Source organism: Mchenga conophoros, linkage group LG3, assembly GCF_057382185.1.
Source record: "Mchenga conophoros isolate Kocher_MC1m ecotype Shallow Benthic linkage group LG3, M_conophoros_male_GT1.1, whole genome shotgun sequence".
Taxonomy (NCBI): Eukaryota; Metazoa; Chordata; class Actinopteri; order Cichliformes; family Cichlidae; genus Mchenga; species Mchenga conophoros.
Genome location: NC_140528.1, coordinates 27,640,007 through 27,656,879, shown reverse-complemented (window position 1 = coordinate 27,656,879; position 16,873 = coordinate 27,640,007). Strand labels below are relative to the sequence as shown.

At 47.0% G+C, this 16,873-nt stretch overlaps 1 protein-coding gene across 1 annotated transcript in view; it reads right to left on the bottom strand.

Moving 5' to 3' along the window:
• LOC146577962 (protein NLRC3-like) overlaps positions 1-16,873 on the bottom strand; it is a 40,522-nt gene that overhangs the window by 21,905 nt on the left and 1,744 nt on the right. Inside the window, exons 2-6 of the mRNA XM_085268461.1 lie at positions 14,284-14,534; positions 10,629-10,688; positions 929-2,741; positions 679-852; positions 115-282 (exon numbers count right to left, since the gene is read on the bottom strand). Of these exons, the coding sequence (XP_085124587.1) occupies positions 115-282; positions 679-852; positions 929-2,741; positions 10,629-10,688; positions 14,284-14,527 (2,459 nt within the window). The 5' untranslated portion in view covers positions 14,528-14,534. The remainder of the gene's footprint in view (positions 1-114; positions 283-678; positions 853-928; positions 2,742-10,628; positions 10,689-14,283; positions 14,535-16,873) is intronic.

The following is a 16,873-nucleotide window of genomic DNA, read 5'->3' as shown; positions in this document are numbered from 1 at the left end:
TGAGGTTTGATGTCTGTCCAACAAATTTTTGGCCAAAGTATAAAGACAGATACAGATTTGATCTTTCTCCCTGTTTAAAATATGTTAATTTGATATAGTCTGATTGATCTTAACCTAAGAGACTCCAGTTTACAGCGTGGACTCTTCAATGCAGCTGACAGTAGAATTTCTCCTGAATCCTGCAGGTTATTGTTACCCAGATCCATCTCCCTGAGATTAGTTGATTGAATAACTCTGATCAGAGCTCCAAAGCTTCTCTCCGACAGGTTACAGCCACTCAGCCTTAGAAAAGTTATTGAATAAGAGAAAGAAATGTAATAGTTAAACATCCACAATGAAGCTGCACACAAGTAACATAGATTTTATTAAATGGACATAGACCTGCATTTTAAATCTGATGAAATATAAACAGTTACCAAAATATAACCTATATAGTACAACTGTGGTAGATTAGCTTAAATGGCTTCACATTTCAATAAACATAATATGTTAACACACTAAAGATGCAATAAAGGACCAAACCGTGTTTCATATTTTCTTCCTTAGTCAAAAATATTCGTCAGCTCCAATGTAAAAAACAAAACAAAAACCATCTATCTATTTATCTATATACATACACACACACACACACACACACACACATATATATATATATATATATATATATATATACCATACCTGAGAGTTTCCAGTTTGCAATGTGGACTCTCCAGTCCAACAGACAGAAAAGTAATTCCTGAATCTTGCAGATCATTGTTGTTCAGGTCCAATTTTTGCAAACTACAGGTGTGGCAGCTGAGAACTGAGGAAAGAGCTTCACAGCTTCTCTCTGTGAGGTTACAGTCACTCAGTCTGAAGAGACAATAATACATTTACAAATCTAGAAATAATTTGAATAATGTATAAGCCCAGCTATCAGTGTACTTACAGAGCCTTGTTGGAGGCTTTGACCACTGGCAGCAGCCTCAGAAGACCCTCCTCTGAAGCAGAGTATTTCTTCAGGTCAAAGACCTCCAGATCTTTTTCTGATGACAGTAAGGTGAAGACCAGAGCTGACCACTGAGCAGGAGACAGTTTATCTGTGGAGAGACGTCCTGATCTCAGGGACTGTTGGATCTCCTCCACTAGAGAACGATCATTCAGTTCATTCAGACAGTGGAACAGATTGATGCTCTTCTCTGCAGACAGATTCTCATTGAGCTTCTCCTTGATGTACTGGGCTGTTTCCTGTTTGGTCTGTGAGCTACTTGAACTACTTCCTGTCTGTGTCAGCAGACCTCGTAGGAGAGTCTGATTACTCTGCAGTGAAAGACCCAGGAGGAAGCGGAGGAACAAGTCCAGTTGTCCATTTGGACTCTGTAAGGCCTTGTTCACAGCACTCTGGGTGACATGTGTCTCTTCTAGTTCTTCTCTGCTATCACACTTAATGGGTGTTGTTTGTTGTTCTTGTATCAGATTGAGTCCAGAGTTGATGAAGGTCAGATGGACATGAAGAGCAGCCAGAAACTCCTGAACACTCAGATGGATGAAGCAGAACACCTTGTTCTGGTACAGTCCTCTCTCCCCTTTAAAGATCTGTGTGAACACTCCTGAGTACACCGAGGCTGCTCTGATATCGATGGCACACTCTGTCAGGTCTGATTCATAGGAGATTGGGTTTCCTTTCTGCAGCTGATCAAAAGCCAGTTTTCCCAGAGACTCGATCATCTTCCTGCTCTCTGGACTCCAGTGTGGATCTGTCTCAGCTCCTCCATCATACTTGACCTTCTTCACTTTGGCCTGAACCACGAGGAAGTGGATGAACATCTCAGTCAGGGTCTTGGGCAGCTGTCCTCCCTCTCTGGTTTCCAGCACATCCTCCAGAACTGTAGCAGTGATCCAGCAGAAGACTGGGATGTGGCACATGATGTGGAGGCTTCGTGATGTCTTGATGTGGGAGATGATCCTGCTGGCCTGCTCCTCATCTCTGAATCTCTTCCTGAAGTACTCCTCCTTCTGTGGGTCAGTGAACCCTCTGATCTCTGTCACCATGCCAACACTGTCAGGAGGGATCTGATTGGCTGCTGCAGGTCGTGTGGTTATCCAGAGGCGAGCAGAGGGAAGCAGGTTCCCCCTGATGAGGTTTATCAGCAGCACATCCACTGAGGTGGACTTTCTAGGGTCAGTTAGGATTGTAGTTTTGTGGAAGTCCAGAGGAGGTCGACACTCATCCAGACCATCAAAGATGAACACAACCTGGAAGTCTTCAAAGCTGTAGATTCCTGCTTCTTTGGTTTCAGTAAAGAAGTGATGAACAAGTTCCACCAAGCTGAACTTTTCCTCTTTCAGCACATTCAGCTCTCTGAAAGTGAATGGAAATAAAAACTTGATGTCCTGGTTGGCTTTGTCTTCAGCCCAGTCCAGGGTGTATTTCTGTGTTAAGACTGTTTTCCCAATGCCAGCCACTCCCATTGTCAGCACTGTTCTGATTTGTTTAATTCTTTGTGGTGTGCCTTTAAAGATGTCTTCTTGTCTGATTGTTGTTTCTGGTCTGTCTGGTTTCCTGGAGGCTGTTTCAATCTGTCTGACCTCATGTTCATCATTGACCTCTGCAGTCCCTCCCTCTGTGATGTAGAGCTCTGTGTAGATCTGATTCAGTGGGACTTGGGTTGGATTTTCAGCTCTGACACTTCCCTCCAAGACAATTTGGAACTTCTCTCTGAGCTTACGCTTTAGACACCGATGACACTGTAAAAGACACTCTTGGCGGGGGGGGGGGGGGGGGGGGGGGGCAGAAGCAAACCTAGTGAGTATGACAATGTTACTTCAGTAACTCGCCTCACTAACTCGCAATAATTTGTTTTGCATATGAAACCGGAGGAGTTGTACTTCCATCTTATGCCATCAGCGACTCCTAGGTCACGATTACCTCCCATATATAGCTTTGAAAAAATTGCATAAAAACCACTTTGCAAAAACAAAAACATAATATTCCAGAAACACGCTTTGCCGATCCGATCAGCTGTTCGTAACACTTCCTATGTCCATCATCGTGAACTATCGCATGTCCGCCATGACCTGCCCGAAACAGGAAGTGACATCATTTTGCGGAAATGTAGTTTTTTACCATCAGGACCTCATGAGCCTATACTGGTGTTTTTAAAAGTTATCTTTGACTTTATGACTTTCTGTATCGTTTCTGGGATGCTTAGGACTCATATTGCACTGCTGGAAATAGTTTATTTTGATGCATATGCTGCTTTTTTTGCAAATTTGCATTGTAATATTTATTTTCGTTTTTCCTGCAGTGCATAAAAATTGGTGTATTTCAAAAATAAAACTATAAAGACACTCAAAATAAATAGCCTGTGATGGGAAAACAATTTGTGCAACTTTTTTGTACTTACAGTTTTGAGGAATAAACCTCTTAAATTTCTCTAACTACAAATATATGTTAAAAAAATAAAAACAATTTTCTTTAAAGGTAATTGCTTTTTTGCAATTACTATGCACTTAAATGGTAAATGGCTTGTATTTGTATAGCGCTCTCCTAGTCCTAAGGATCCCAAAGCACTTTACACATCCAGTTATCCACACACTGGTGATGGCAAGCTACGTTGTAGCCACAGTCAGTGGGGCGCACTGAAAGAGGCGAGGACACTGGCGCCACCGGGCCCTCTGACCACCACCAGTAGTCAACGGGTGAAGTGTCTTGCTCAAGACACACAACTTCCGAGACTGTCCAGGACTCGAACCGGCAACCTTCCGATTACAAGGCGAACTCCCAACACTTGAGCCACGATCGCACATAAAATGAGTTAAAGTTAGATATATATTTCAATATTAAGGTTGGCTTTTTTTCCTCTGGCAGCAGGGAGTATGGAGGGGAATTTTTGTTCTTTAGGGTTTCTTTTTCTTCTCTTTTTACCTGTCAGTGACTCTAGCTCGGTTTCACAAGACCCAGTTTTTTTCCCTTTCCTATTGATTGTAGCATCGGCCTATTTGGGGAGGGTACCAATATGGAAAAGATATATATAAATCTTATAAAGTTTGTATCTGTCTTGTGTGAAACTTGTATGAAAAGCATACAAGAGTGAAAACAGATATAAGATCCCTTGAAAAATTATATAAATGAAACTTGTATGTTTTGGATACTTACTAAAACAATGTCATGGTCCTGGGCCATGTTGGCCCAGTATTCTTAGTTTCTTGTATGTTTTGTATTTCGTTCCTTATTTAGGCCATGTTTCCTGAGTTGCCCTGTTGTGTTGTTCCCTAAGTGTTTTCCCTTCGTGACGCTTACCCCCTGTGTGCCCCCCTGTGTATTTATGAGCCCTCGTCTCTCTTTGTGTTTATTCCATGTTTCCCCTGCCCGTTATGGCTATGTTCTTCCTGTGCTCTCTCTCCCCTCCTGTCTGAACCCCCGTGTACTTCCTGTTTTACTTTGGGACTCCCGCACCTGTATACGTCATGTTATGTTCACCCCGCCCTGTCTCGTTATGATTATCAGTGTCACCTGTGTTCCCCATGTGCTCCCACTTCCCTCGTTAACCCTCGGTGTATTTATGTCTGCGTCTCCCTCAGTTCTGTGTCGCGTTCTCCCTCATGCTGCGTGGATCTCCCTGTGTCTCTCTGCGAGTGTTAGTTTATTGTTCCCAGTTTAAGTTTTGTATTTCCTGTGATCTGCCTTCCAGCATTAAAGCTGTGATTTTGACTTTATCCCCTGAGTCCGTGAGTTTGCATTTTGGGTCCTCATCCTGCCTGCCACACAGCGAGCCATGACACAATATATGAAAGTAATGAGAAAGTGGCCACTTTCATGAGTAAATCATATAAGCCTTATATGATTTACTATATGAGGTAAGCCAAATCTTATGCAAGTCTTTTATAAGGTTTTTCTATTTATTTTCCATATGGGTAAGGGGTTATTAGGAGTTTCTTTTGTTTTCTTCTTTTTTTCTTGTTATGTAAGGTTTTTGTTTTTGTTGCCTATTTTTTTTCTCTTCTTTCTCTTTGTTTTTTGTTTTCATAATTTAACTAAACTTCAATTCAAATCAATTTTATTCATATAGCGCCAAATCACAACAAAAGTCGCCTCAAGACGCTTCATAGGTAAACTCACCTACATTCTCTCTTATGGAAATATATATATATGCCCTTGTGTAGTTGTGAACCCCAGAAATGATGTTTTACACAGCATGTTATAAAAAATGTTTTATGTTGATATAACGGACCTTAAAATAATTTCCTTAAATGTTAAAGGGCTGCATAATGCTGTAAATGTCGTGGCCCTGGGTCAAAACAACCCAGCATTCTTAGTTTTCTTGTTTATGTATTTTCTTAGTTCATGATTTATTCCACAGTTCCTAGGTTGTTTAGTTTAGTTTATTGGATTCCCTCCAGTGTCTCTACCCTTTGTATCTCTCTCTGTGTCTGTTGTGAGTTTCCTGTTTTAGTCTGAAGGTCTGTCTCATGTGAGTGTTCTCAGCTTTACATCTATATCTCGTCAGCTCTGATTTCTCCCAGGTGTGTTCTCCTCCTGTCTCCCCTCCCATGATTACCCCTGTGAGTATTTAAGCCCTGTGTGTCTCCTGCCTGTTGCTGGTTCACCTGCGTTATTGCCCTCCGTCAACCTGTGTGCATTGGTTCCCTGCATCATTTCCCTAAGTCTCCCTGCAACTCTCTTTCAGGTCTGTTTCTGTTAGTTTTCCCAGTTTAGTTCTTCTTGCGTTCTGGACATGACTTCTCCCCTGCTATTTGTATTGTCACTGTCAAAATAAAGGTTCACTCACTTCGGAAGCTGCCCGCATCCTGGGTCTTTTATTAAAATTCCACTTGCCACATGAACCGTGACAGTAAAAAGACAAAAAACTCTTTCACCATTGAAAAAAGAAAAACCCCAAATTGCTTTATTGTCAGAAACCCCTCTAAATGATTTGTAACATTTATATTTGTAACACACACAACTAAAGAGAAGTTGGGTTGGTCAAGTTCTCTACTCATCTTGCAAAAGAAAAACTAGAGGAGTGGCTATCCTTATTCATCACAATTTGCTGTGTGCTGTACAAATCATGGACAAACAGTATCCCACATTCTTGATGTTTAGTTCACAAACACTTCTTGTAATGACTATTTACTACTCCTGGCATTTTGGAGATGTTATACAGTAAAGTTACAGTGGGATACAAATAATATCAGGCTGGTCCTGCTGTAATTTGTTCCACCTGTCCAAATCACGGACAAACAACATCCCACAGTTGTTTGTTTTTGAACCCATTTTGCACAGAGAGGCATTTTTTAGAAAAATGTATTGATAGCAGTGTGGAGGTAAGCATCAACGACACAGAGCTCTCAGTTCTCACTCCTTCTTTATTAGTCTCCAACATCAACTGGGCATATCGCGCCACAAAACACAGGAACACACTTCCTATACACTGGGTGTGAGTGGAGCCCTCTAGTGGTCCACCACACATGCCCCCCCCCCCCCCCCCCCCCCCCGAACACCCAGCAGAACTAGTCCAGGACCCGGGGCTTAAGCAAACGGCCAGAACGGCTGAACCGGGGGGGTGGGGAACTGACAGAGGGCAACCCAGCCCGGGAGCGAGGCTGGCACTGGTGGTCAGAAAAAGCTGCAGACGACTCGGACTCCGTTGATTTTGGGTCGCTCCTGGGGGAAAAAACAGAATCCATCAGCCCGGTGGCAGGTGGGCGGCCGCAGCGAGGGGCCTGGGCCGGGACCACCTGATCCTCCTGCATAACATGTGAAGGCTTAAGTCTGTCAACAGAGACAACCTCCTGCCGACCGCCAAAGTCCAAAATGAAATGTTTGTTGCCTGGTTTAAGAACCCTGTATGGCCCGTCATATGGTGGACGCAGTGGAGTCCTACAGGCATCGTGCCTGACGAAAACGAAACGAGCAGAGTCCAACGAACTCGGAACAAAAGTGTCAGGCAGGCAGTGGTGCACAGGACCAGGAACAGGAAATGAGTCTCTTGGGGGGCGAAAAGGCAACAAAGAGGTATCGAAACATGGGGGAGGGCTCTCAGGTAAGAATTCCCCGGGGACCCGGAGAGGCTGGCCGAGGACCAGTTCAGCCGGGGAAACCCCAAGGTCTTCTTTAACCGTGCTACGCAATCCCAGCAAAACTCACGGAAGACGGTCGACCCAGTCGCCACTTGTTAAGGAAGCCCGGAGCGCGGCCTTAAGTGACCGGTGAAACCGTTCGCACATCCCATTAGCTTGCGGGTGGTATGCTGTGGTGCCGTGGACCTTGACCCCCAGGCCGTCAGCCATAGCAGACCAAAGCTCAGAAACAAACTGGGGGCCCCTGTCCGAGGTAATGTCAGCAGGGGGACCGAAACGTGAAACCCACGTTGACAAAAATGCCCTAGCCACCGTCACCGCCGTCGTGGACACCAGGGGTACCGCCTCCGGCCACCTGGTCGTGTGGTCCACCACAGTCAAAAGGTGCGTGAAACCCTGTGACTGCGGCAAGGGACCAACCAGGTCCACATGAACGTGATCAAAACGCCTACCCGGGACACGGAAAGGTTCGAGGGGTGCCTGTGTGTGCCGGTGGATTTTCGAGCGTTGACATGGGATACAAACCGCCACCCATTCTTTCACCGCCTTGCGAATGCCCGGCCAAACAAACCTGGCGCTGACCAGCTTGACCGAGGCCCGGACGCCGGGATGAGAGAGGGCATGCACCGAGTCAAAAACACGATGACGCGACAAAAGGGGAACCACCGGGCGGGGGCGAACAGTGGAAACGTCGCAAAGATGATGCGGACCGCCGTCCCACACCAGGGTGTCCTCCAGGACGAGACCCGTTTTTGTTGACTGAAGGACAAGGACGTCCGGGTCAGCACGTTGCTCGGCGGCCATGGCAGCGTAGTCGACGCCGACATACACCGGAGAAACCAACACACGTGAGAGACAGTCAGCGACGTGATTGGACTTACCAGCCACATGCTGAATGTCTGTGGCAAACTCTGAAACGGCCGCCAACTGGCGCTGCTGGCGTGCGCTCCATGGGTCAGAGACCTTGGACATCGCAAACGTCAAAGGTTTGTGGTCAACGTACGCAGTAAAGTTGCGACCCTCGAGGAAAAAACGAAAATGTCGTGTGGCGAGGTGCAGGGCCAGCAACTCCCTGTCAAAAACACTGTACTTGCGTTCAGCATCCCGGAGCGTACGACTGAAAAAGGCGAGCAGTTGCCAGAGACCCGAAACCCGCTGTTCCAACACCCAACCCACTGCCACGTCGGACGCGTCGGTGGTCAACGCGATCTCTGCCGACGGAAGTGGGTGGGCCAGCAGGGCAGCGTCAGCCAGCGCAGACTTGGCTGCGGAAAACGCATGGACGCGTTCCGGCAGCCAGTCAACCGGATCTTTGGCCGTTTTACCCTTTAAGGCAGCATAGAGTGGCTGTAGCAGGTGAGCAGCTCTGGGGAGAAAGCGGTTGTAAAGGTTTATCATCCCCAAGAACTCTTGCAACGCTTTAACCGACGTGGGACGCAGAAAAGCCGAAACGGCCTGGACTCTGTCGGGCAACGGAACCACACCTTCAGCGGAAATCCGGTGCCCGAGGAAATCCAGAACAGGCAACCCAAACTGGCACTTGGAAGGGTTGATGATCAGGCCGTGCGCTGCCAAACGCTGGAAAACCTGGCGCAGATGGGACTCGTGCTGGATCGCTGAGCAGCTGGCCACCAATATATCGTCCAGATAAACAAAAACGAACGGCAGCCCACGCAAAACGGAGTCCATCAGCCGCTGAAAGGTCTGGGCGGCACCTTTCAGGCCAAACGGCATGCGCAAAAACTCGAACAAGCCGAAGGGGGTAATGACAGCGGTTTTAGGAACGTCTTCGGCGCGCACGGGAACTTGGTGATACCCCTGCACCAAGTCAATTTTAGAAAAAATCGACGTTCCGGCGAGATTGGCAGAAAAATCCTGAATGTGGGGGATGGGGTAACGGTCATTCTCCGTGGCATTATTTAAACGGCGGAAATCTCCGCATGGCCGCCACCGACCATCCGATTTGGGCACCATGTGAAGCGGAGAGGCCCATGCACTGTTCGAACGCTGTACAATGCCAAGGCGCTCCATGGCTGCAAACTCTTCCCAAGCGACGGACAGTCTCACGGGGTCGAGGCGGCGCGCGCGCGAACACCGGGGGCCCGACCGTGGGAATATAATGCTCTACCCCATGCTTCGTTACCGTGCTAGAGAAATTAGGGACAGACAGCGATGGAAACTCTAAAAGCAAACGCTGAAAAGCATCCCCGGAGGTCACTACATTAGCCCGAATCAGGGGCTCGGCGGCCCGAGTAAAACAGGGTAACGAAGAAAACGAGAGAGCATCGATTAAACGTCTGTTAGCAACATCGACAAGCAGTCCATGAGCACACAGGAAATCAGCAGCTAAAATAGGTACAGAGCTAGCGGCAACAACAAAGTTCCACTGGAAATCCCGGCCATGAAAACAAACAGTCACCAACCTTTCCCCAAACGTTTTGATGGGAGAGCCATTAGCTGCAATGAGCTGCGGCCCACAGTTCGCTGCTAGCCCGTCGGCAGCGGTAGGGGGAAGGAGGCTCTTCTGGGAGCCGGAGTCCACGAGAAAACGTCTCCCGGAGCGCGAGTCCTCTATGAAGAGCAGGCTTTCTGTATTGCCAGCGGTCGCGGCTGCTACGGCGCGCTGGCGGGTCTGTTTCCCTGGGCCGTGAAAGCGCAAGGCGGCAGGCAGCGACGTGCTCTGTCGCCAAAACGCTGATGGTAGAAACAGATGCTCTTTCCGCGGTGCCGGCGTGTAGCAATCCCTGTCGTCAGCAAGGGGGCGGATGCTCCGGGGGAGGCAGGTGGAGGCGTGGAAGGTGCCGCCAGTGGGTCCGTAGTCAGGGCGTGAACGTTGAAAGTGTGGCTAGCCAGGAGAATGCGATCCGCTTCTTCAGCCAGGGAGCGATAATCCTTCACTGGCAGAAGTGGGGAGTTTGCGAGGACAGCTCTCATGGCGGCCGGTAGTTGGCGGAGGAAGAGGTGGGTGAAGAGGAAACCACCGTCATCCGGCCCGAGCAACGATAGCATGTTCTCCATGAGCTCGAGCGCGGTACCGCCACCCAAGCCTGACTGGTTGAGGAGCTTTTCGGCTCGTTCAGCGTCGGAGAGGGCATAGCGCCGAAGAAGCAGCTCCTTGAGGGCGGCATACCACAGTACACAGTACCACATACAAAAGTGACCCAGATTGGATTTGATATTGGATTTGTGCCGTTCACACTGTCACACCATGATCGGATATGGGTCGCATAGGGTAAAAAAAAAAATCGGATTTGATGCGCTTTCACATGCAGTGTGAACGTAGCCTAATACTACAGCAGCCAGAGAAATACCAGATTGAAACAAGAGCTCTGATTGGTCACTTTCATGTGTTGAGACCTTAGTAAGTAAGTAAATAAGTAAAATTTATTTATATAGCGCTTTTCACAGATAAAAATCACAAAGTGCTTTACAACACAGAAAATGGGAATATAAAAACAATATAACAGTAAATAAAACAATGTAAAACAATAAAACTATAAAAACAGCATAAGAAGAAATTAATCAAATGCTTTTAGTGACATTACTTCAGACTGTTAAACTCTTACCTTCTGATGAAACTGTATGGACTGGTTTTTCTTGTTTCTCCACAGCGTGTGAAGGTTTATCTGTTGGAGGAAATTAGAAATCATGAACAGGTCTTTGTAAGTGTTTTCATTTTTCATGATTCATGCATGATTTTAGCTGGACCAAGATGGCGCCGCGTATGGATGCCCTGGTGCTTCAGTGCGTCACTTTTGTCTTGTTTTTGTGCATTTCTTCTGTGTCTGGGAACTCCTCTGGATATTCTTACACCAGAGAAGAGCTCCTTAACTGCAGGACTACAACGCCTGTGGATTTATTTCCAATATTTGTCGCATCTGCGGCAGATTTACTGCTGACTCTGATCAGGAAAGTGAGACGTCGAAAGAGAGGTAAGCGAGCCGGCGTACTCGTGCGTTTGAGGAAACGCGGACTGAGAACGGCCCTTCCTGGGATCTTCCTCTCTAATGTACGCTCACTCTGGAACAAGATAGACGAACTGGCCCTGATGAGAAGCATGAACAGAGACTTTGCCTCCTCCTGTGTCTTATGTTTTACGGAGTCGTGGCTCAGTGAGGACATCCCGGACTGCGCGCTCAAGCTGGAGGGCTTCCATCTGCTGCGCGCGGACCGGCAGGCCGCTCTCTCCGGTAAAACCAAAGGTGGAGGCGTCTGCTTCTACATCAATAGTGGCTGGTGCACAGATGTAACAGTGATTGCTCAGCACTGCTCTCCCTCTCTGGAATATCTTGTCATTCACTGCAAACCGTTTTATTCTCCGCGGGAGTTTGCTTCATTCATCCTGGCCGCTGTTTACATCCCGCCAGACGCGGATGCGCGAGCAGCTCAGTGCGCACTCGCGGAGCAGATTCTCCACACGGAGCGGACATTCCCGGACTCTCTCATCATTGCTCTTGGGGACTTTAACAAAGCCAATCTGAGCCATGAGCTTCCGAAATACAAACAGTATATTAAATGCCCGACCAGAGAGGAGAGGACATTGGATCACTGCTACAGCACGATCAGCGGGGCCTATCGCGCGGTGCCCCGCGCTTCACTCGGACTTTCTGACCACGTCATGATCCACCTAATCCCCGCGTACAGACAGAGGCTGAAGCTCTCCAAACCTGTCGTGAGGACCAAAAAACTGTGGAGCAACGAGGCTGTGGAGGAGCTTCGCACGTGTTTGGAGACCACAGACTGGGACACTTTGAAGGCTGCTTCTAACAGCTTGGACGAGTTTACGGACACTGTCACCTCCTATATCCACTTCTGTGAGGACAGCATTGTGCCATCACGCACCAGGGTGAGTTATAACAATGACAAACCCTGGTTTACCCCTAAACTCAAAAAGCTGTGGCTGGAAAAGAGTAAGGCGTTCAGAAGCGGAGACAGGGACTGCTACAGAGAGGCCAAGTACAAGTTCACTAAGGAAGTGGACATTGCCAAACATCAGCACTCTGAGAAGATGCAGCAGCAGATATCAGAGAATGACTCGGCCTCTGTGTGGAAAGGTTTTAGGAATATTACAAACTACAAGCCTAAAACCCCCCACTCCACTGATGACTTGCTCTTGGCCAACACCCTTAACGACTTCTACTGTCGTTTTGACGAGCCATCAGGCAGCCTTCACACCTCCAACGACCCCAACAATAGAGGCACTTTGGACACTCATTCCCCCACCTCTCCCCCCTCCATAGAGCCATCACCACCTTCAAACTGTTCACCTACAACACCCGCCCCCCCACCCCACACAAAAGAGGATTTCACACCACCTCCTCCGACCACAACTCTTCATATTCATGAAGCAGATGTGAGGAAGCAGTTTAAGAATCTGAATGCTCGGAAAGCTCCCGGCCCAGACGGTGTGTCTCCTGCCACCCTCAGACACTGTGCAAACGAGCTGGCCCCAGTGTTTTCTGGCATTTTCAACTCTTCACTGCAGGCATGTCATGTGCCTGCCTGCTTCAAGTCCTCTACCATAATCCCTGTCCCCAAGAAACCAAGGATCACTGGACTAAATGACTACAGACCCGTGGCTCTGACATCTGTGGTCATGAAGTCATTTGAGCGCCTAGTTCTCTCCCATCTCAAGACCCTCACGGCCCCCCTCCTGGACCCCCTGCAGTTTGCATATAGAGCCAACAGGTCTGTAGACGACGCCATCAACATGGCCCTACACTTCATCCTGCAGCATCTGGACTCCCCAGGAACCTACGCCAGGATCCTGTTTGTGGACTTCAGCTCTGCCTTCAACACCATCCTTCCAGACCATCTCCGAGACAAGCTTTCCCAGATGAATGTGCCTGATCCCATCTGCCGGTGGATCACTGACTTCCTGACGGACAGGAAGCAGCACGTGAGGCTGGGGAAGAATGTCTCGGACTCCCGGACCATCAGCACCGGCTCCCCTCAGGGCTGTGTTCTTTCTCCTCTGCTCTTCTCCCTGTACACCAACTGCTGCACCTCCACCCACCAGTCTGTCAAGCTAATCAAGTTTGCAGATGACACCACCGTTATTGGACTCATCTCGGACGGGGACGAGTCTGCCTACAGGAGAGAGGTTGAACGTCTGGTGTCCTGGTGCAGCCACAACAACCTGGTGCTGAATGCCCAGAAGACAGTGGAGATTATTGTGGACTTCAGGAAGCACACAGCCCCACTCCCCCCCATCATCCTGACTGACACCCCCATCACCTCTGTGGACTCATTCCGCTTCCTGGGTACCACCATCACCCAGGACCTGAAGTGGGAGCCCACCATCACCTCCGTCATCAAGAAAGCCCAGCAGAGGATGTACTTCCTGAGGCAGCTGAAGAAATTCAACCTGCCAACACGGACGATGATGCAATTCTACACCGCAATCATCGAGTCCATCCTCACCTCCTCCATCACCGTGTGGTACGCTGGAGCCACTGTCAGGGACAAACAGAGACTGCAGCGTGTTGTGCGCTCTGCTGAGAAGGTGATTGGCTGCAGACTCCCATCTCTGCAGGACCTGTACACCTCCAGGACACTGCGGCGTGCAGCCCGGATCTCAGCTGACCCTTCCCACCCTGGACACAGTCTGTTTGACCTGCTCCCCTCAGGCAGGAGGCTCCGGTCCATTCGCACCAGAACCTCTCGCCACAAGAACAGTTTCTTCCCCTCTGCTGTTGGACACATGAACAATAACCACATGACTGTCCCCGCCACTCACACATGACCCTACGCTGTGTCACTGCATCATTTCATGTCTGGCACTGATCACCACCTGCACTCATGTATATATCCTTCTACGTAGCACTCTTAATTCTTATTCTCATGTATATATCTAATGTATATCTCATGCACATATCTTTCTTTCTACATAGCACTTTAATTCTTATTGTTTGCACTGAAGCACCGCAGCAAATTCCTAATGTTGTAAACCTCAACATCTGGCAATAAACCCATTCTGATTCTGATTCTGATTCTGATTCTGATTCTGATCTGATTCTGATTCTGATTCTGATTTTTATTTATCTGTGTGTGTGTGTGTGTGTGTGTGTGATACAAGATATGCTAAATTTTATAGAGACACAACAGCAAGGTGTAAAAAGAATAGAATAGAGATTCAGTTTATAAATATACTTCATGAAAATCATTTCTCATGTTATCTGTACACCACACCAAGTGTTTCATGTTATTTCTTTGACTGACTTGTACGAGTCTTGACTTTGTCCAAAATCTTTTGTGCGACTCCCAAAGCATTTTCAGGTTTGTATTTATTGATCATCAAATTCACTATTTCCAGTTTATCAGCTGTCTGAAGATCACTCTTTGGGATGGCTGGTAAACCATCCAGTGCCTCAGATTTCTGTAGATACCACTTAAAGAGCTTCAGTTCCTTATCGCTCAAATTCCCAAGTGTTTCCAGAAGCTCTGTCTGCAGACCTTCCTTCATCTTTGCTCTGTAACAACACAAGAGTACAAATCTGAAGAAACTGGAAAGATCAGAGTCAGAGAGTTTTAAAGTTTAAGAAGCCAGTGTGTTTGTTTAATCAGAATCCCCATTAGCATAAGCCTTAGCTTTATTAATCCTGTGTGTCACTCAATCCAACACCACAACAAAAAACAAGCAGATTCTTAACAAACAGATAGCAATTAATTTCATATCACATGAAATATATTCCAGCCCTAACTACAGTGGATGCAAAAGTATTCGGCCCCCTTGAACTTTCCCACATTTTGTCACATTACACAAACATGAATCAGTTTTAGTGGAATTCCAGGTGAAAGACCAACACAAAGTGGTGAACACGTGAGAAGTGGAATGAAAATCAGACATGATTCCAAACATTTTTTACAAATAAATAACTGCAAAGTGGGGTGTGCGTAATTATTCAGCCCCCTGAGTCAATACTGTGTAGAACCAGCTTTTGCTGCAGTTGTAGAAAATGTTCAACTTAATCATCATCTTGGCTCCTCTGACGACCTGTTTTCTGCTGCCTGCTGCTGAAAGGCAGTGGGGAGAGGGGACACTTGGGCAGTGCATTTACTGCAGCATTCAAAGATTGATGGCACTGTGTCAGAGCACCGGCTATGAATTTCAGAAGGATCAGGCCTTAACTTAACAGAAAAGTTAGCAATAGTTCTTTTCCTATTACAGCTACATCCACTCTGTCGTGCCGAGGCTGCTCACTAGGGCTGGGTATCATCACTGATTTCTATCATCCATTCGATTCCGGTTTTCAAAGTCCTGATTCGATTCAACTTAGCCTCAGACAGTCAGAAATATTATAATTCTGATCATTTATCAGCACTGACTTCATCAGAATTGTGAACATCACAGCAGATGCCTTTGTGTGAAAGTAACTGAGAATAAAACAGAAAAACATGAAGGAGATTTTCCTGGTCTGGCTTTTTATTGCAGATAACCTTAAAATATTCTGCAATAATCTGCAATTTTGCATAATTTTAAGAAGTTTAAATTTCTTCAGTATTGAACAGCAGAAATTAGGCTTTCTTGTCCGAGGTCATTTAAGTGAAAAAAGAAAAAGACAGCGCTGTAAACAACGGTAGACTGGTGGGTAATAAGCCAATGAATGATGCAGAAAACAGAGATTTGAAATTGTTCCTGAAGTACACACAGAGAGCTGTGCATGAAGTGTGATTTTTATCGTGGTGGAAGCAAAACAGCAAAAGTCAGAGGGAATTCATGACGACATTGATCAAATGTGAAGCGCAGTTTGCTGCTTCTTTTGCTGCTGGCTCGGTGAATTTTGGTTGGAGAGACAAAACCTGCAGCTCAGAATCAGCGCAAAAAGACGTAAACACAGCGCGGACCGGACGCATCAGGATCGCTGAGCTCCGACAGCGTGTCCGTCTGCGGGCCGTCGGGTGAGAAAGCCGAGAAAGACAAAGCTGATTCTGATGCGTCGGCTCTGTGTTTACGTCTTTGTGTGGAGTCCGTGTACCTGCTCTCATCTGCTGTTTGGTTGTTGTTGAAATGGTTTTGTGAGCTTTAATCTGAGAATCTGGCGTTTCTGGCAAAACACAGTTATATTTAAAAGTCGATTCAGGATTTAATGAATCGATATCGATTTCTTCAAGCTACTCACCTCGCTCTTCCAACTGGACTTTCAAGTGCCAACTTTGTGCAGTGCACGACTAATAGTTGTCCTATGGACAGATTCCCCCACCTGAGCTGTAGATCTCTGCAGCTCGTCCAGAGTCACCATGGGCCTCTTGGCTGCATTTCTGATCAGCGCTCTCCTTGTTCAGTCTGTGAGTTTAGGAGGACGGCCTTGTCTTGGTAGGTTTACAGTTGTGCCATACTCCTTCCATTTCTGAATGATGGCTTGAACAGTGCTGCGTGGGATGTTCAAGGCTTGGGAAATCTTTTTGTAGACTAAGCCTGCTTTAAATTTCTCAATAACTTTATCCCTGACCTGTACTGTACTGACATTAGATTACACACAGGTGCTCTCTATTTAGTCATTAGCACTCATCAGGCAACGTCTATGGGCAACTGACTGCACTCAGACCAAAGGGGCTGAATAATTACGCATACCCCACTTTTCAGCTATTTATTTGTAAAAAAAAAAATGTTTGGAATCATGTATGATCCGAGCCCATTGTTCCTTCAGTGGGCTGGTTTCAGTCATTATGCAAATGCACTGTTTATAAGATTTGGGGAAACCTGCAGTCAGCTGAGACTGAAGTCACCTGGATGAGTGACGAAATGTTTCTCCCACAAAACGCTAGGTCCAGATTAACAGATTCAAATTTTGGAGAATCATGCATGATT